The sequence below is a fragment of the Fopius arisanus genome, unplaced genomic scaffold (genome assembly GCF_000806365.1).
Source record: "Fopius arisanus strain USDA-PBARC FA_bdor unplaced genomic scaffold, ASM80636v1 scaffold00004, whole genome shotgun sequence".
Taxonomy (NCBI): Eukaryota; Metazoa; Arthropoda; class Insecta; order Hymenoptera; family Braconidae; genus Fopius; species Fopius arisanus.
In genome coordinates, this window is record NW_011887743.1 from 1,270,429 (window position 1) to 1,284,989 (window position 14,561).

Here is a 14,561-nt window from a genome sequence, read left to right on the forward strand (position 1 = left end):
GGGTCAGCGATTCTCGAACTTTCGTCATTTCGATCCTGGTTTTACGATTTTCTGAGAGACACGTCTGGTCTCGTGGACTTCCAGTATTAATCATCGTTTTGGGATCGCGATGACGGTGTAATTTCAACGCGAATGATGAAACAATGATGAAGAATTGATCATAATTAGATAAATTTCGATGATTCATAAGAACCGGCAGTTTTCTGGTGGAACTCTATAGAAATTTCCGCGTTTTTTATTAACGCAATAAAAATGTTGATCCCGATTTTTTTTTCTATCATAAATATTTTGTAATGAAGAGAAAATTCTCTCAGGAAGTTCCGAGAAGAATCTCAATAACATACTTTCAATGATAATGATGACATAACAAAGTTAAATCAGAAGATCGGCAGTGGGAAAAATAAAAATAGCGTACACAAGATTATAATATCAATATATCTTTATTATAAACTTATAATCTCAGAAAAAATAATACTAAATACCTAAACAAGCAGAAAAATGCGTTACAGTAGAAATTTTATAAAACGTTACAAAAAATTTAACAACGCTTTCCGAAAAAGAGTGATAAATCTTTTTCCTTCAATTTACAATTGTAATCAATATAAACTCCACGCAGACAGCACTGTATAAAAGTATTGAACTCTGATACCTTTGATCACATGAATTTTTCATATCAAAAACAAATAGCGAAGTAATAAAACGACATTGATTGAGACAAGGCACATAGCGAGACGTTTACTGAAATCTTATTATTATACAAATCATTCTACAACACAGTTCTTCACCGAAATCCCGCAATTTCCTTCAAATATTCCGCCAATACACAAGAGCCAAATTTAATGAACGTTTTATTTCTTCGTTATTCAAATTATTTTTTATTATGAATTAAGAGAGAAGTCTCTACTCTCGTTTGACGTGACCATTGGATTCTGGAGATTTTTTCTGGGACGACTCCTTCGTCGGAGAAGTGAATTTATGTACTTTATCGTTAACAGCGTGAATGTACTGTGCGATCTGTAGAAATTCAACAACATTGTTGACATACGTTCTGACTTTGTCTTTGTTGATTGTGCGAAGATTGTACACAACGTTCCCATACACTCGACGAGCTGCTTTGTTCGATAGTCTTCCCACTGTCTGGAGGGTGTGGAGAAGGGCATCCTCTTCAGACGATGCTGGCTCTACAATTAGCGAAGTTCAATTAGAATCAATTCTTACTCAATTAATTTTTTCTGGTGTTACATTTTCTCTTCTACTCGTCCCTTTTCCTCTGGTTGTTAGGTACAAGGTGTAATTATTTTGTTTAGACTTGTTCAGGGGCGATAATTGGGATCGGGTTATTTACCTTCAACAATCTCCGCTCCAGTCGCTGGAAAATATCTGTCGATCAGTTTATCTACCACCGACGCAGTGCTATCCAATCCATGGACTGCGACTGTTCCATAATGACTGCCTAAAATTTGATTTGCCTTATTCCAGCTCAGTACTTTCAGGGAATTCGCCTGAGCGATTATCAGGGCGTTTGCATACGAAATCCTCGACATCGCGGGCTGTACAGTTTGCAGGGCGAACATATAGCCCTTTTCTAAAATCTGGAATAGACAACAAAATTATGGATTCAACGGCGAAATTCTTAAATTAAACTTAACGACACTTTTCAAAATCTTATAATTCACGGGTCGGAAAATCAATTCATATTTGTTTAGGAATTGTTTATAAGTAATGGCAGCAAGATTTTTAAATTATTTTCGGATCTTCAACGGTTAAATAACCAAGTCATTGCAAAATGCTCGATAACCCAGGGTCGAACGGAGTTAACTGGAAGCTCGTGTTTAAATGCGAATGCTGAAAAAGCATTTTGAAAAAAAAAAACATTTATAATACTGGGATATCCTCATTTACAGTGAACTTTGTAATTGGAATATCATCTTAACGAGCAGGAAATCAAAGTGATGAAAATTATGGGATGATTATTACGCGGACTCTTCTCAAATCGTTTCATAATTTTACGATCTGTATTTACTATGAATATCTATCTTCTTCTCTTTTAAAGACATCTTCTCACGTGAGAAAATTAATCTCGATCTGAGATAATTCATAATTTATTACGTTTAATTTATAATAAATTGAGAAAACCGGGGATTTCAAAACTTCAAAACTCAAAAAGGAGAAAATAATTTGAGAATCGAAGTGGGTCCTGCGGACTTACGTTTTCCGGTGTCTCATTGACAATCGGCACCTTTTCCTGAATTTTCTCCAGACCCCTGCACAATTTGTCATCGACAAAATGAATAGGTGTCTCAAACTTCATGGCAATTGGTGCTGCAAAAGGCACTGCCCGTCTCGTTGCATCGGTTATTGAATTCTCAGCTGTTGATAGTACCCAATGGAGAAGTTGATTTGAGTCTTTGACTCGTGAATAAGTCGATGCTGATACAGCTAATGCCTGCTCCACAACTGGTAACCCGAGAACACGATTGAACACCTCAATCTGAGGAAATGATACCTGAGCTGCTGTCATTTTTTATTACCTAAAAATAGGAATGAGAGAGAAATTACTAGCCACCGCTCACTCCGGAGAAACCGAGAGTCTAAACAATTAGTAACAGCCGAGGTGAATGATCGCGAATAAAATTTTCACTTTACATGAGCTGAGAAATTTCCCCAAGACTTTCACGTTCTCCCTATCATTTCACAGAATTCCACATACTCTCGGATAATTCTTGTTTATTTACATTACTATTTGATTGGCTTGAGAATTGATTTTCGACTTAAAATCAAAGACGACCTTCCCTTGATTTCAATACTACAAATTTCATTGAAAATATAAAGCGCTTCGTAACGAAATTCTAAATAATTCTACATTTTCAAAGATTGAAGTGGAAAACCCGGTAATTCTTCCTGCAGTCATTAATCAATAATTTAATTGTCAGACATGATTTGTCAATTTATGCCACTGTATTCCCGCGTGCTACACGATAATCCCTATAATTTATTATGTATTCCGCGATAACACGAGTATAAAACAACTGACTTGAATTAAAAATGTGCAATCGGAGCAATTGATTAATCAAACTAGCGACGAATGAATATTAAATGAAGAGAACTTACGTTTGGGTGAATCGAGGGGAGAAGTGTCTCGATTCAATTGAATTAATCACAAATTTCTTTCGAAGAAATTTGAAATCCAGAGAAGACGGATGAGACGAGTGCACGAGTTGTCGGTGCTATCGCGAATGGAAACTAATATGCCGTTCTGAGCCGGCGATTTAATTTTATTTTGCGAGTAGGAGGGAGAGGGATTGAGCGCCGACGTGAGGGGTTTGTACTTGCCAATGGAAACGACGGTAAAATCACTTGCTGGGACAGTACTGAAAGTGTCGCCGTCGGTCTGATCCAAAGTCCAACTTCAAATGTGAATTGTCGAGCGTCTCATGCAGATAATTTCGCGGCTCAATATTCTGTTATGAATTTCTGCCGCAAGAATCCTTGCGGGTGGAAAAATGGGAAAAGGAAATGAAGGCATTTATCCCTTCGGAAATATTTCCGAAACTGAAGGAGACAGCGAAATTTTTGTAATAACCTTTTTTGTAGCTCATAATTATCTCCCCGAAAAAAGTTCTAACGAAAAATTCATTATCGTTTTTAGTTTAGAGGATTTTTAATAAATTTGAATAGAAAGAAATAATACTATAAACAAAAATGATTGGTAGCATCTCTGTACCGCTTTTTTGAATAATCTCATAATTGGATTGAACCTAGTCACGTAGCCAGTCAATACCAATGACGTATTCTTTTTATTGTGGAAGTTAGAACTTGGAGATATGTAACACCACATGAAGGAGTGGTTTGTGGCTTCAGTGTCTGGAAAAATCCCATCCTTTCTGACATGAGTCACGCGACAGAAAGTCTTATCGGCCAGGGTCCAACTAAATGCACCCATCTTACTTTGCACGACTGACATTGGTAATTCCTTCTATGTCTCTCCTTTTTTCGTTCTATTTCCATTTGCAATAATTTTCCGCTTATCTGCATTTCGATAATTACATTAATCCTCGGCGGCTGTATTTTGTCTAGACTAACAACTCGTATGTCTCGAAGTCGTTAGATTTTTCTCGGTCCTCTTATCCTCATTCTTATTCCATATAATCGATTTGTTAATGTCGTTTATCATTCCATTAATGGGTAATAGAGTCAATGAGGAGTGATTTTAGGGGGAAATGTCAAGATTTTTCTAAGATAGAACTCACGGCTCAAAAATTATTTATTTGATATCCACAATCATAAAATTTTGACAAAATTTCTTTCTCTTTTGAATTAAAAAAAAAATGTATGTAGAGAAAACGTGTCGTGATAATTATTTCTTACTTTATTTTTTAACAATGCACTATTTGTTTTTTCAATGACAAGATTTCTTGGCACAAGTGTAGAAATTTTTATCTGCGTATAAAAGTTGTTATTAGTCACTTTTTATCACGATTAATTAAAATAATATGTTCGACATTCATTTGGGATTTAGAAATTTATTAATGAGAAATTTTCGACGTCTAGTCGATTCCATTCGATGAACGATTGGTCACGTGCGTCAGATGATTATTGTGATTGTCGTGAACCTGATTGGTCGCCATTTTCTTGGGATTGGGGCGACCCGCGAGAAATATCGCAGTGCGTTCCTAGAAAATATCCAAAATTAATTTCTAATAATCTCACTAAAAATACGGCTTTCATCCCATACCAGCAGTAAATGTGTTGTTACTCTAATATGATCGATGGCCGATCGCAGAATCGATATCTGGGCGTCAGTTTTTTCACTCTTTCCGATTACCGGAGTCATCTGCGACATAATAAACGAAATCAAACTTCTATTTCTGGAAATAATTCCTTCAAATTTCAGTTCATCTCTCCCCATTTCGATAAAATTTGCTGCAACTCAAACAGTAATTACTTTTTTCGAATTGGATGAATCATAACTGAATTTATTGATCGGTATAGTTGGTAATAATAGTTGGTAATCGCAAATGTCCACGGAATAGAGGAGTTTTACCTTCAGCGTGACTTCAGCTATCGACAATAATTGATGTGAAACTGTCATGAGAGTAACTCCAATGCGTCCTGGTGCTTTGGCAGCAAGATTCATTGTGCCATTAACCAGGTGAACGATCCTGCGAGCAGATTCTCTGGTCAAAAGAACCAACAATTGCTCGAGTGTCGCAGGACGTGCCTGATTTTCAGGCTCTGGAAGACTGAGGGCAGCCCAAAGCTCCTTCGACTTCTGCAGGGCCATCTTCGGATCCGTTGCAATCTGTCAAATTTTCACGCGTCAATTAATCCTCAGTAAAAAGTTCGAATTAGATTCCCACAAAAAGAAATAGGATTCTAATAAAATTAATTAAGTCGTAATTAAATACTACTTTCTGCAGAAACTACACGCGCGAATGAATCTCTCTCAATGAAATAAAACGACTAACTGATCAAAATCAGACTGACTAGATAGTGAATGCTATAATTAGGGGGAAAACAACAGACCAACTCGATGACATAAAGTAACACGTGAATACACTCTGTGCTCTGGTCTTTCAGTGCTCGTGCCTCTGCCAATGTGCGACGTGTTAATCTCCTCTGTAATTTTCGCGAAAATCTCGCACCGTGAATTATAGTGCGCGTTGTTTTACTCGTTGCTCCTACTGGATTTGCATCTGTGCCAGAAATTGTATTTTATAATTGACGTCAATGTTAATCAGTATTGATCTTTTTGTTTCAGGTATATACTGCTCTTCAGGGGTGTTACCTTCTTGAGACTTGTCTGTTGGATCCTCTGGTAAATACTGATCCACATATTTATCAGCAACTGTCAATGCACCATCTAGTCGATCAGCTGCTGCATCCGCTGCTTGACTGCCGATTTGCTTGACGCTCCCGGCACGTTTCAATACCGGTCTCACGAATTTGTTATTCACATATTCTCGCGTGTTCCAGTACAACTACAAGAAGATTGAAGAAAAACTGTTCTGAGAAATGATTTTCTTACTCGAGTCAAGGTTCGTTCAATCAAAAAATATTTAACATTCGAAATCTGCCTACGATCGAAAAAACAAGTAATTGCAATTTGGGGGAATGTTTGTAATATTTATCGATGGTATTATTCTTTCCGATTACTTTCAAGGGCATTATGAAATATGGTACATGGAATCCAATATAATCAAATGGTTGGGTTTTTCAATTACAGTTTTTCACGCGCTGACTTACGAGTTGCGGAGGAAAATGAACAGCTGGTACTCTTTGCTCCACAATATCCATTCCCCTGCACAGCAAGTGATCCAAAGTTGTAATTGGACCATTGAGAACTAACATCGCGGGTTTGGCAGATGCTGTTGCAATCGCCAGTGATTGTTCGGCGGTGTCGAGACTCCAATTCATCAAGGAATTGGATCGCTGCATCATAAGCATCAGAGAAAGGTCAGACCAAACGAATTCAATAATTTAATCTACAAAATTTACCGAATAGACTTCAATCGATACAATATCCGCTATTGAACATTTTAAACAAGTATTAATATAGAAGGATCAATGGAAATCCAAAAGAATTGGTTAGCTAATTCACAAGGTTTTCGTATTGACTTGCGACGCAATTTATGATTGCAACCACCGATGACTGAATTACCTTAATCTTCTCGTAAACATTTCCTGCTATTGTAATGCCACTTTCAATCAGCGGTAGACTTGAAATTCGGGCAACAGATTCAAACAGCGGTAGATCAGAGTGACGTCTGACAAGAGGCGGTGGTCGTGTCATTTCTGGCACGGAAACCGCTGGAAATAGCGAAATAAAAATTGACCGGAATTTATTTATTATGTGGTAATAGAGTCGAGGAGATAACAAAGGTCAGGAGTTTTCAATCCCTGGCCGATAGTTGATGTTAAGGTTTTCGTATTTCATCCTACACTGAGTGCTCTCTCCCGTCTCCGATAAATTATTATCGGTGGATCATTTGTTTATGTTGAATAGATTATGTCAATCATCGATAATTCGAGATCGACATCTCGAAATAAAGATGATGTGGGCTTTGCGCTATTTATTTCAATCTCATCATTGAATAAAATTGAAAAATGCTATTTATTTCTATAATTTAAATGGCGAATTTTTCAATTGAAATTGTGTGCATCGTATCCATTGAAGAATTACTTGACTTCGAGGAATAAAAAGTGATTAACGAGCGTGACTTGATAACAATTAACAAGGGGACAAAAATAAAATTGAAAGCATTGTAGTAAACAATAAACTGAGAGGACTGATTGAATTTAAAAATACATGTGACAAGTGGGGTTCAACCCCCTGGTGATATAATTTCAAACAAAAGAAACTAGAATTGCGAAACTTGTACGAAAATATAGACGACTTCGCGGCGGAACGGTTGTGGGAATAGATCGTGAAATAAGAGACACACGGACGTTTATGTCGAAAAATCTGAAAAATGAAGGAAGTGATGTACAAAAACATTTCGAAGTTGACTTATCAGCTTCTTAATTACTTCATTATCTTGTTTCAACACTTCCTTCACGTATTCCTTTCATTCATAATGTCTATCTAAAGTTATCGCGGATAATTAATTTACCACGTTCCCTCATCCTCACAATTATCACAACACTAAAATGATTGACAAATCAAAAACATTTTTTATTAGGAAATTATTAACCGTTCCTCCAGATAGACAAACAGTCTTAATTTATTTAAGCCAATGCTGTCTCGAAATTCTATTGCAATTCTATAAAATTAATGCAGAATAGAATCGAGAGCAAATTGAACAATATTTTTAAAGAAAACGTTGAGTTTTTGAATTATCTACTGAGAATTACGTTTTTCGGGAAAAATCCAGACGTATAATTCGTGAAATCTCTTTCGATTTTGAACATTGAAATGATCTACCTGATTGCCTCCGTGAATTATACCTTTATTGAAATTTAATTATGTCACTGAAATACCACTGAAACGTCACGTTGTACGTCGCGTTGAAGAACACGACGTCGACTGCAAGTTACAGACCGAGTGCTGTATCTCATCGAGTTCGACCTATGGCCCCATTGATTAATACGTCCAATACTCTTTCGTCGTTATTTTTTATTGATTTTTTCTCAATCATCAAATTTTTTATCATTTTTCCGTCGATTTGAGTGGACGAAGCTGTTGATTAGTCTTTTTGTGCAATTCGAGGGAACGATCGGAGGGCGGAAAAACTAAAATTATAAAACCCCCCACAATTAAATCCTTTCTAACGAACACTGATAAACGAATAATCGAAATTGGTGATGTACAAGACACAATTCGAAGTGGTCATTGTTTTAAAAAAGCAAATACCCTTTCGTTTTCCGTGGCACGGGCAAGAAGATAAAATAATGAGTACAGATGCAAAAAATGGATGTCTGGAACCGATTAGTTTTTGTACTCGTCTAGCGATTCGTGATAATAACGATTTATTATTGCACTTTGTGACAGAAAATGTCTCGAGATAGCTGAGTCGTTGGGATTATTCCTCGACAATGCTCCTGATCAAATGGTCTTTCATCCGAATTTTTCTGTTTCTTGAAATTATTTTTTCCAACTACTGAAATCAATCCCGTCATTCCTCATTTCAACTTGCAAATTAAAAATTCAGCGTTCTTCCGGAAGAAGATAAATTCTCTTATTGATAATGGGAATTAGGACTGAAATTTTTTATAAATAATGGGAGACCTAGAATTTATATCGGTACGTCCACTTTAGATAAGATTGCGGATTAAAATCATTATCGTCCGTCTGTTGTCGATTTTTACCGATCACTTATCGCCGCTCAGTATCGATCAGGAAGCTAGCTATCCAACAATTGTTGATGAAAAGGTGTGAGCATCACTAATTTCGGAAAGATTTCAAACATTTATTTATTTAAAAGTGAATAGACATCGAATAGAGCTTCTAGGGTAATTATAATGAAAATTGTACCCAAATCTGGATTGATCATCTACTGTTTGTTCTTCGCATCAATCGCAATATCGAAAGCGCGTGAGTCATAACTGCTTATCAATATATCCGACAGATGTTCTGTTGATTCTCGTTGATGGAGTTTAAATAGACTACATCAAATATCGAAAAGTGAATAGAGAGTTCGATAGAGTTGGATTTCTATTATTTAATCTTCTCGTTTTAGAATGGGCGTCTCCGCCTTTTGAGAAACCCAATCCAATCGACCCTTCGGTAGATTTTGTGAGTTCCGCAGACACAATAACCAACATTTTCCTTGATGAAGAAGTTGATCATCCAGTTTGTATAGCACAAGTCAATTATAATGGTGAGTGCAAAGTGTAAAGCTAACCGAGCGATTTCCTGTAAATGATTGCTTCCGTTTTGCATCAAACTCGACAGGTGCGGCAATGCCTCAACTTGGGACATTTTCTGTCGGCCAAAGTGTCAATCTCGGTGCGGAATTCAGAAGAAACGAAGTCACCAGTAAATGGGAATTGTACATCCTGAAGAAACAGGATTACGAAACTTCGGCAATGCAAGCCTACCAATTCGATGTTGCCATCGGAAATTTGCGTAGAGATGTTGCTTTGAATATTAAAAATATCGATGATAATCCTCCGGTGATCCAAGCAGTGGAACGTACATGTGCGATTGAAGAAAACTACTCGGGAAGATCTAACTGCTCATTCCGTATCACCGATGTTGATGGTTGGATAGATCAAATCACGATCACCTTCACATCAATTCCGGAATCAGGCTCACAGAACTTTGAGTTCGTTCGTGAACCGATTCCCGGGAATGACTACGCGATGAACGGTTATTTGAACGTGACAAATTCTCTGGATTATGAAAAATTTACGACGTATACACTACAATTTGAGGCTAAAGATGGTGCGAATAACGAAGGGAATTTATTGAATGCAGTTCAGGTAATCGACATGCCTGATGAACCTCCCGTGTGGAGCAGTCTTGCTGCCTCGCAATCCATAATAGAAAAAAGCCTTCACACGTTCTCAGTCTTGGCGTTCGATGGAGATATTCAGATAAATGCAGAGATCAATTATAGAATAGAACCTGAAAATTCGAAGGAAAGAGATTTATTCTCTGTTGAAACGAACACAGGAAATATCACGATCAATTCCATTGATCGGGATACCTTGAAGAAGGAAGTCTTCAGGTTTTCTGTGATTGCTTATGAGAAGGAGAATCTCACGTCGAAGATTGAAGCTACAATAGTAGTAATTGTGGAGGATTTGAACGATCACAGCCCCGAGATAGCCCCTGAAAAATTGAAGATAGAAATCGAAGAAGAAAAATACGTGACCTTGAACTTTTCCAAATCCATTGTCATTACGGATCCAGATCTCGCTGAAAATGGTCAATACTCAGTCAGGCTGATTGATAAGTCAATGCACCACTGGAGCTCTGCCTTCATGATCGTGCCAAACAGCGGATACCAATCAGGAACCTTCACTATTTCAGTCGTGAACGCCACCTTGCTCGATTATGAAGACGAAAATTGGAGAAACATGGAGATTGAAATCGAAGCGACAGAAGTCGCTAACAAATCGCACATTGGCAGGCGAATCGTCACCATCAACTTAATCGACTTGAACGACGAGTACCCGATTTTTGAAAATAGTGCTGTCGAAGTTCATGTCCCGGAGGACGCACCGAGGGGACATCTGATAGCCATCATGTTGGCGACAGACAGGGATGCAGGGGATAGGGTCATCCATCAGTTGAGCTCACAGACAGGTTTGTCCATTAATGAAACTACTGGAGCAATCTCAACAGCGCTCGAGAATGCCCTGGATTACGAGACGATGTCGATCGTTATTGTCCAAGTGGTGGCTTCAGATCTTGCGGATCATAAAGCGTATGCGACGTTGACGATCAACGTAACTGATGTCAATGATGTACCTCCGAAGCTCATACTGCCGACAGATGTCCCTTCGTTAATTGAAGAAGTACCTGCGGGTACAGCCATTGGAGTCATCATCAAAGCGAGTGATGTGGACACCGATGCAGATCTCATGTTTAATATCGACTGGGACAAAACGACAGCTCAAAAAAGTGGAGTTCCGGTTAATGAAACTCGTTATCGAGGTTGCTTAATGATAAATGCAACGTATCCCGAAGGACATCATCGTTTGGTAGAAGGTGAAATCATTGTTGCAGGTAGAATTGATTACGAAAAGTTCGATGTTATCCATTTGAGTATTAAAGCGACAGATACTAAGACCGTTCATAACGAGAATTCAACTTCAGCTTCATTGACTCTGAAGATTACAGATATCAATGACAACTCACCGGTTTTCAATGAAGTTAAAGCTCTTCGAGTCACTGAGAACGCTATCACGGATATTTTGATCGGCTCTGTGACAGCTACAGATGCGGACGGACCTGAGTTCAATCAGATTTCTTATTCGATCAAAGCCATCAACAATACCGAGGATCATCTCGTCAGTATCGATTCAAAAACCGGTGAAATCAAAGTGGAATCTAATGAGACAATTGATGCAGAGAAATCTGAATATATCTATTATGAAGTCATTGCATCGGATGGCGAAAATAATACGACCCTCCCGCTTTCAATATACGTCATCGATGTGAACGACGAAGTTCCTTATCTCCTCGGAGATAAATTCAATTCTACAATTCACATCTTAGAAAAATCTGTGAGTGGAACAGAAGTTGTTACTGTTTACGGAAAAGATAATGATCGGACTAGTCCTTACAACAACGTCTCGTACCTGATTAACGAGAATTATCCCGCGCTGTTTCAATATTTCGAGCTAAGCAAGTTCGACGGAATTCTTCGAGTTCATTTGACTGACGGCTATATTTTGGATCGCGACAGAGGACCGGCTCGTTACACCGTGAACCTGAAATTGAGGGACAATTATCTTCAGACTGACGTCACCTGGAATACGAACGCGATTGACACAGAAATCATAGTGATTCTGGACGATATAAATGACCAAATCCCGGAATTGCCGGATTTGGGAAATCCAGCGAAGGAGGTCAATGAGAATGAGAAGAAGAACTCGAGAATTCTGAGGATTGAAGCAATCGATAGAGACGATGCTGCAACCGAAAACACCAAAGTGTCTTATAAACTTTTGAGCAGTTCCCTGGTGGACGGAAGCAGTGAAATTGAAAAGAACTGTGAGAATATATTCAGTTTGGGGGCGGAAGAATCGAAGGGAGCAATTATCTCAGCTGCCCGTGACCTGAAGGGCTGCTACGGTACGTGGGCTGTTAAAATATATGCCCAAGACCACGGAACGTTCCCAGGACCCTTGAATGACACGAGAATCTACAACATCACGGTTACTGATTATAACTACAATTACCCAATGATTAAATTCCCGGCCTCGGGTAAAAGTATCGCCCTGAGTATGGATCAGACGATTCACTCGAAGCTGAAGACTTACGACAAGCAACCGCTGGCGGAGTTCAAAGCCACTGACGATGATTTCGGAGCCAGTGGAACTGTAACCTTTTCAGTATCAAGTCAAACTGGAGAAGATTACTTCGAAATCATTGAAACTGGGAAGAACGCAGCTCAGCTACAACTGAAGAAATGGCCGAGCGATATCGAACAGAATGGTCAATATACGATAACTCTCACAGCCAAGGACAATGGAGATCCGCCTCTGGAAGTTTCTCAAGAAAACAAGCTCATTTTCGTTTCAGCTCGAGGACCGGAGTTTGATATAAATGATTGGGAGATCTGGGTGAAAGAGAACAAGACAGGCTTAGATTATTGGACGGTAATCCCCGCAGCCTTCGATAAAATCAATGATGACGGATCAAATACTGTACCGATCTACTATTTCATTGACAACAAAATTGGAGATTTTGAATACTTTACTCTGGACAAGACAACACGAAACCTCACAGTTGCACAAGAGTTGGATCGTGAGGTACAGAGCGAGATGATGATATCAGTGATTACGACTGCTGATAGCGACGGACCTCCTCGAGATCCTCGCTCCAAAGCTGTTCTAAATATTTCTGTCATTGTTCTTGATGAGAACGACAACGCTCCAGTGTTCAAGAGTCACTTATACTCTGGTGGCGTCGCTGTTGAAGATGTTCTTGACAAAGTTATTTTGACGGTCGAAGCTACAGATGTTGATCTGAATGATACTATTAGGTATTCGCTAGTGGAGAATAGCTTGTCGACGACAGACTCCTCGATTGCTACGGTAGAAAATCCATTTTTCCTGGACACTTTTACAGGAAATCTTCTGCTGAAGTTCTCAGCGACCAGCAACATGGCCGGCTTCTTCAAATTCGAAATCGCTGCTTACGATGCAGCGGAGCATTCCGACAGAACGACAATTCAAATTTACATAATTTCCCAGAGTAATAGAGTTGTCTTCACATTCCGGAATAATGCTGCACTCGTCAGTCAAGAGAAGCTGTTCGTAATCGATGTATTTTCGAAGACCTTCAAATACATCTGCAATGTTGATGATATTAAGAGCAGCGTCGATTCGAATAATCATGTGATGGATAATGTTACGACCTTGACAACTCACTTTATCGACTCCAAGGATAATCTTCCTATCGCTGCTGATGCTATTATCTTAGCTTCTAGTGATCTCCAAACGGTCACGAATTTGAAAGCCAATCTTCAAGCTAGAGGACTTTATCTCAGTGATGTCCCTACCGGAAGCATTCCTGCGGATTCAAATAATGAGGATAGGACTTTCTGGACTTTGCTCTCGTTGACGATCATTTTTGGAATCAGCACCATCGCACTGTTTGTGATTCATGTCATCAGGACGAAACAGCTTACCCAGAGACTCGATAAAATGGCGGTGGATTGGAAGACCGGAGAGGACGACTTTGGAAAAGAGAAGAATGGAATAGTTCCAACAACTAATCAATTTGCCATGGCTGGATCGAATCCCATTTGGAACAGTTCCAAGAAGGCTGAGGACTTTGGTGATAATGTCAGGTAATTTAAAGTCTTTAATTAGAGATAACTACTAACGTATGCCATTCTCAAATCTCTTCAGCTATCGAAGTGGTGACTCTGATTTAATCGGCATCGAAGACAATCCCGATTTCGGTTATGTAAATACCGCATTCGTGACGGAAAAATCAGCTGATATAAATCAATTGGTAAGTACGATTATAATTCTCTCAACTCGCACGTGCCAAGATGAAGTTAACCCATCGTGTCAACAGTCTCACAGCATTGAACTTGAGTAATGAATATAATCGTTACAAACGGTACCAACATTACGTAAACTTTCCGCCAGCCAAGCTAATCTACTGCATGTCTTTCTTTCAAGGACAATGCCATGCGGATTTCTCAACAACCGCCAGTTTTTTCCTTCGATTCGACTTACAACAACGGGAGAAGTCATGAAGACAAGTGTTGAATCAAGACAGTGAATTATAACTAGTGTGATTTTTATTTATGAAAAATATATATTTGACAATTTGTTAAAGAACCTTTTTGTCTTCGTCCGCATTTCTTCGTGAATTCCGAAAGACTCGAAACAATTTCAACTAATTTATTCAACAGTGACGTTGACAATGA

General features: G+C 38.6%; 4 protein-coding genes across 6 annotated transcripts in view; 2 read left to right on the forward strand and 2 right to left on the reverse strand.

Moving 5' to 3' along the window:
* Positions 1 to 709: 709 nt before the first annotated feature.
* LOC105271526 (lipid storage droplets surface-binding protein 2) lies at positions 710 to 3,257 on the reverse strand. The gene is made up of 4 exons (XM_011313118.1): positions 3,112 to 3,257; positions 2,210 to 2,531; positions 1,346 to 1,592; positions 710 to 1,181 (listed from the first exon to the last, which is right to left on the reverse strand). The coding sequence occupies exons 2-4, from the start codon at positions 2,519 to 2,521 to the stop codon at positions 901 to 903; spliced, it is 840 nt and encodes a 279-aa protein (XP_011311420.1). The 5' UTR covers positions 2,522 to 2,531; positions 3,112 to 3,257; the 3' UTR covers positions 710 to 900.
* Positions 3,258 to 4,365: 1,108 nt separating this feature from the next.
* Lsd-1 (lipid storage droplet-1) lies at positions 4,366 to 8,046 on the reverse strand. 3 transcript variants are annotated; one of them, XM_011313338.1, is made up of 8 exons: positions 7,948 to 8,046; positions 6,662 to 6,810; positions 6,247 to 6,432; positions 5,789 to 5,981; positions 5,527 to 5,696; positions 5,045 to 5,302; positions 4,736 to 4,834; positions 4,366 to 4,673 (listed from the first exon to the last, which is right to left on the reverse strand). In XM_011313338.1, the coding sequence occupies exons 2-8, from the start codon at positions 6,791 to 6,793 to the stop codon at positions 4,548 to 4,550; spliced, it is 1,164 nt and encodes a 387-aa protein (XP_011311640.1). In that variant the 5' UTR covers positions 6,794 to 6,810; positions 7,948 to 8,046; the 3' UTR covers positions 4,366 to 4,547. The 3 variants fall into 3 exon arrangements, with proteins under 3 accessions (XP_011311640.1, XP_011311632.1, XP_011311649.1); XM_011313330.1 differs by having other exon boundaries at positions 7,925 to 8,044; XM_011313347.1 differs by lacking the exon at positions 6,662 to 6,810 and having other exon boundaries at positions 7,925 to 8,044.
* slo (calcium-activated potassium channel slo) overlaps positions 6,407 to 14,561 on the forward strand; it is a 75,523-nt gene continuing 67,368 nt past the window's right edge. Inside the window, exon 1 of the mRNA XM_011313139.1 lies at positions 6,407 to 6,456. The gene's annotated coding sequence lies outside the window, so the exon portion shown is untranslated. The remainder of the gene's footprint in view (positions 6,457 to 14,561) is intronic.
* LOC105271634 (cadherin-23) lies at positions 8,803 to 14,472 on the forward strand. The gene is made up of 5 exons (XM_011313318.1): positions 8,803 to 9,034; positions 9,180 to 9,320; positions 9,395 to 13,970; positions 14,032 to 14,137; positions 14,311 to 14,472. The coding sequence occupies exons 1-5, from the start codon at positions 8,962 to 8,964 to the stop codon at positions 14,398 to 14,400; spliced, it is 4,986 nt and encodes a 1,661-aa protein (XP_011311620.1). The 5' UTR covers positions 8,803 to 8,961; the 3' UTR covers positions 14,401 to 14,472.

Excerpts from the sequence above, each read along its gene's own strand:
- LOC105271526 (XM_011313118.1), bottom strand. The coding sequence starts at position 2,521 with ATGACAGCAGCTCAGGTATCATTTCCTCAGATTGAGGTGTTCAATCGT. Across the intron at positions 1,593-2,209 it reads TCAATGAGACACCGGAAAAC|ATTTTAGAAAAGGGCTATAT; the intron begins GTAAGTCCGCAG and ends TGTCTATTCCAG. Across the intron at positions 1,182-1,345 it reads TGGAGCGGAGATTGTTGAAG|AGCCAGCATCGTCTGAAGAG; the intron begins GTAAATAACCCG and ends CGCTAATTGTAG.
- Lsd-1 (XM_011313338.1), bottom strand. The coding sequence starts at position 6,793 with ATGACACGACCACCGCCTCTTGTCAGACGTCACTCTGATCTACCGCTG. Across the intron at positions 6,433-6,661 it reads ATGTTTACGAGAAGATTAAG|CGATCCAATTCCTTGATGAA; the intron begins GTAATTCAGTCA and ends CTTATGATGCAG. Across the intron at positions 5,697-5,788 it reads AACAGACAAGTCTCAAGAAG|ATGCAAATCCAGTAGGAGCA; the intron begins GTAACACCCCTG and ends TTTCTGGCACAG.
- LOC105271634 (XM_011313318.1), top strand. The coding sequence starts at position 8,962 with ATGAAAATTGTACCCAAATCTGGATTGATCATCTACTGTTTGTTCTTC. Across the intron at positions 9,321-9,394 it reads AGCACAAGTCAATTATAATG|GTGCGGCAATGCCTCAACTT; the intron begins GTGAGTGCAAAG and ends CAAACTCGACAG. Across the intron at positions 13,971-14,031 it reads GACTTTGGTGATAATGTCAG|CTATCGAAGTGGTGACTCTG; the intron begins GTAATTTAAAGT and ends AAATCTCTTCAG.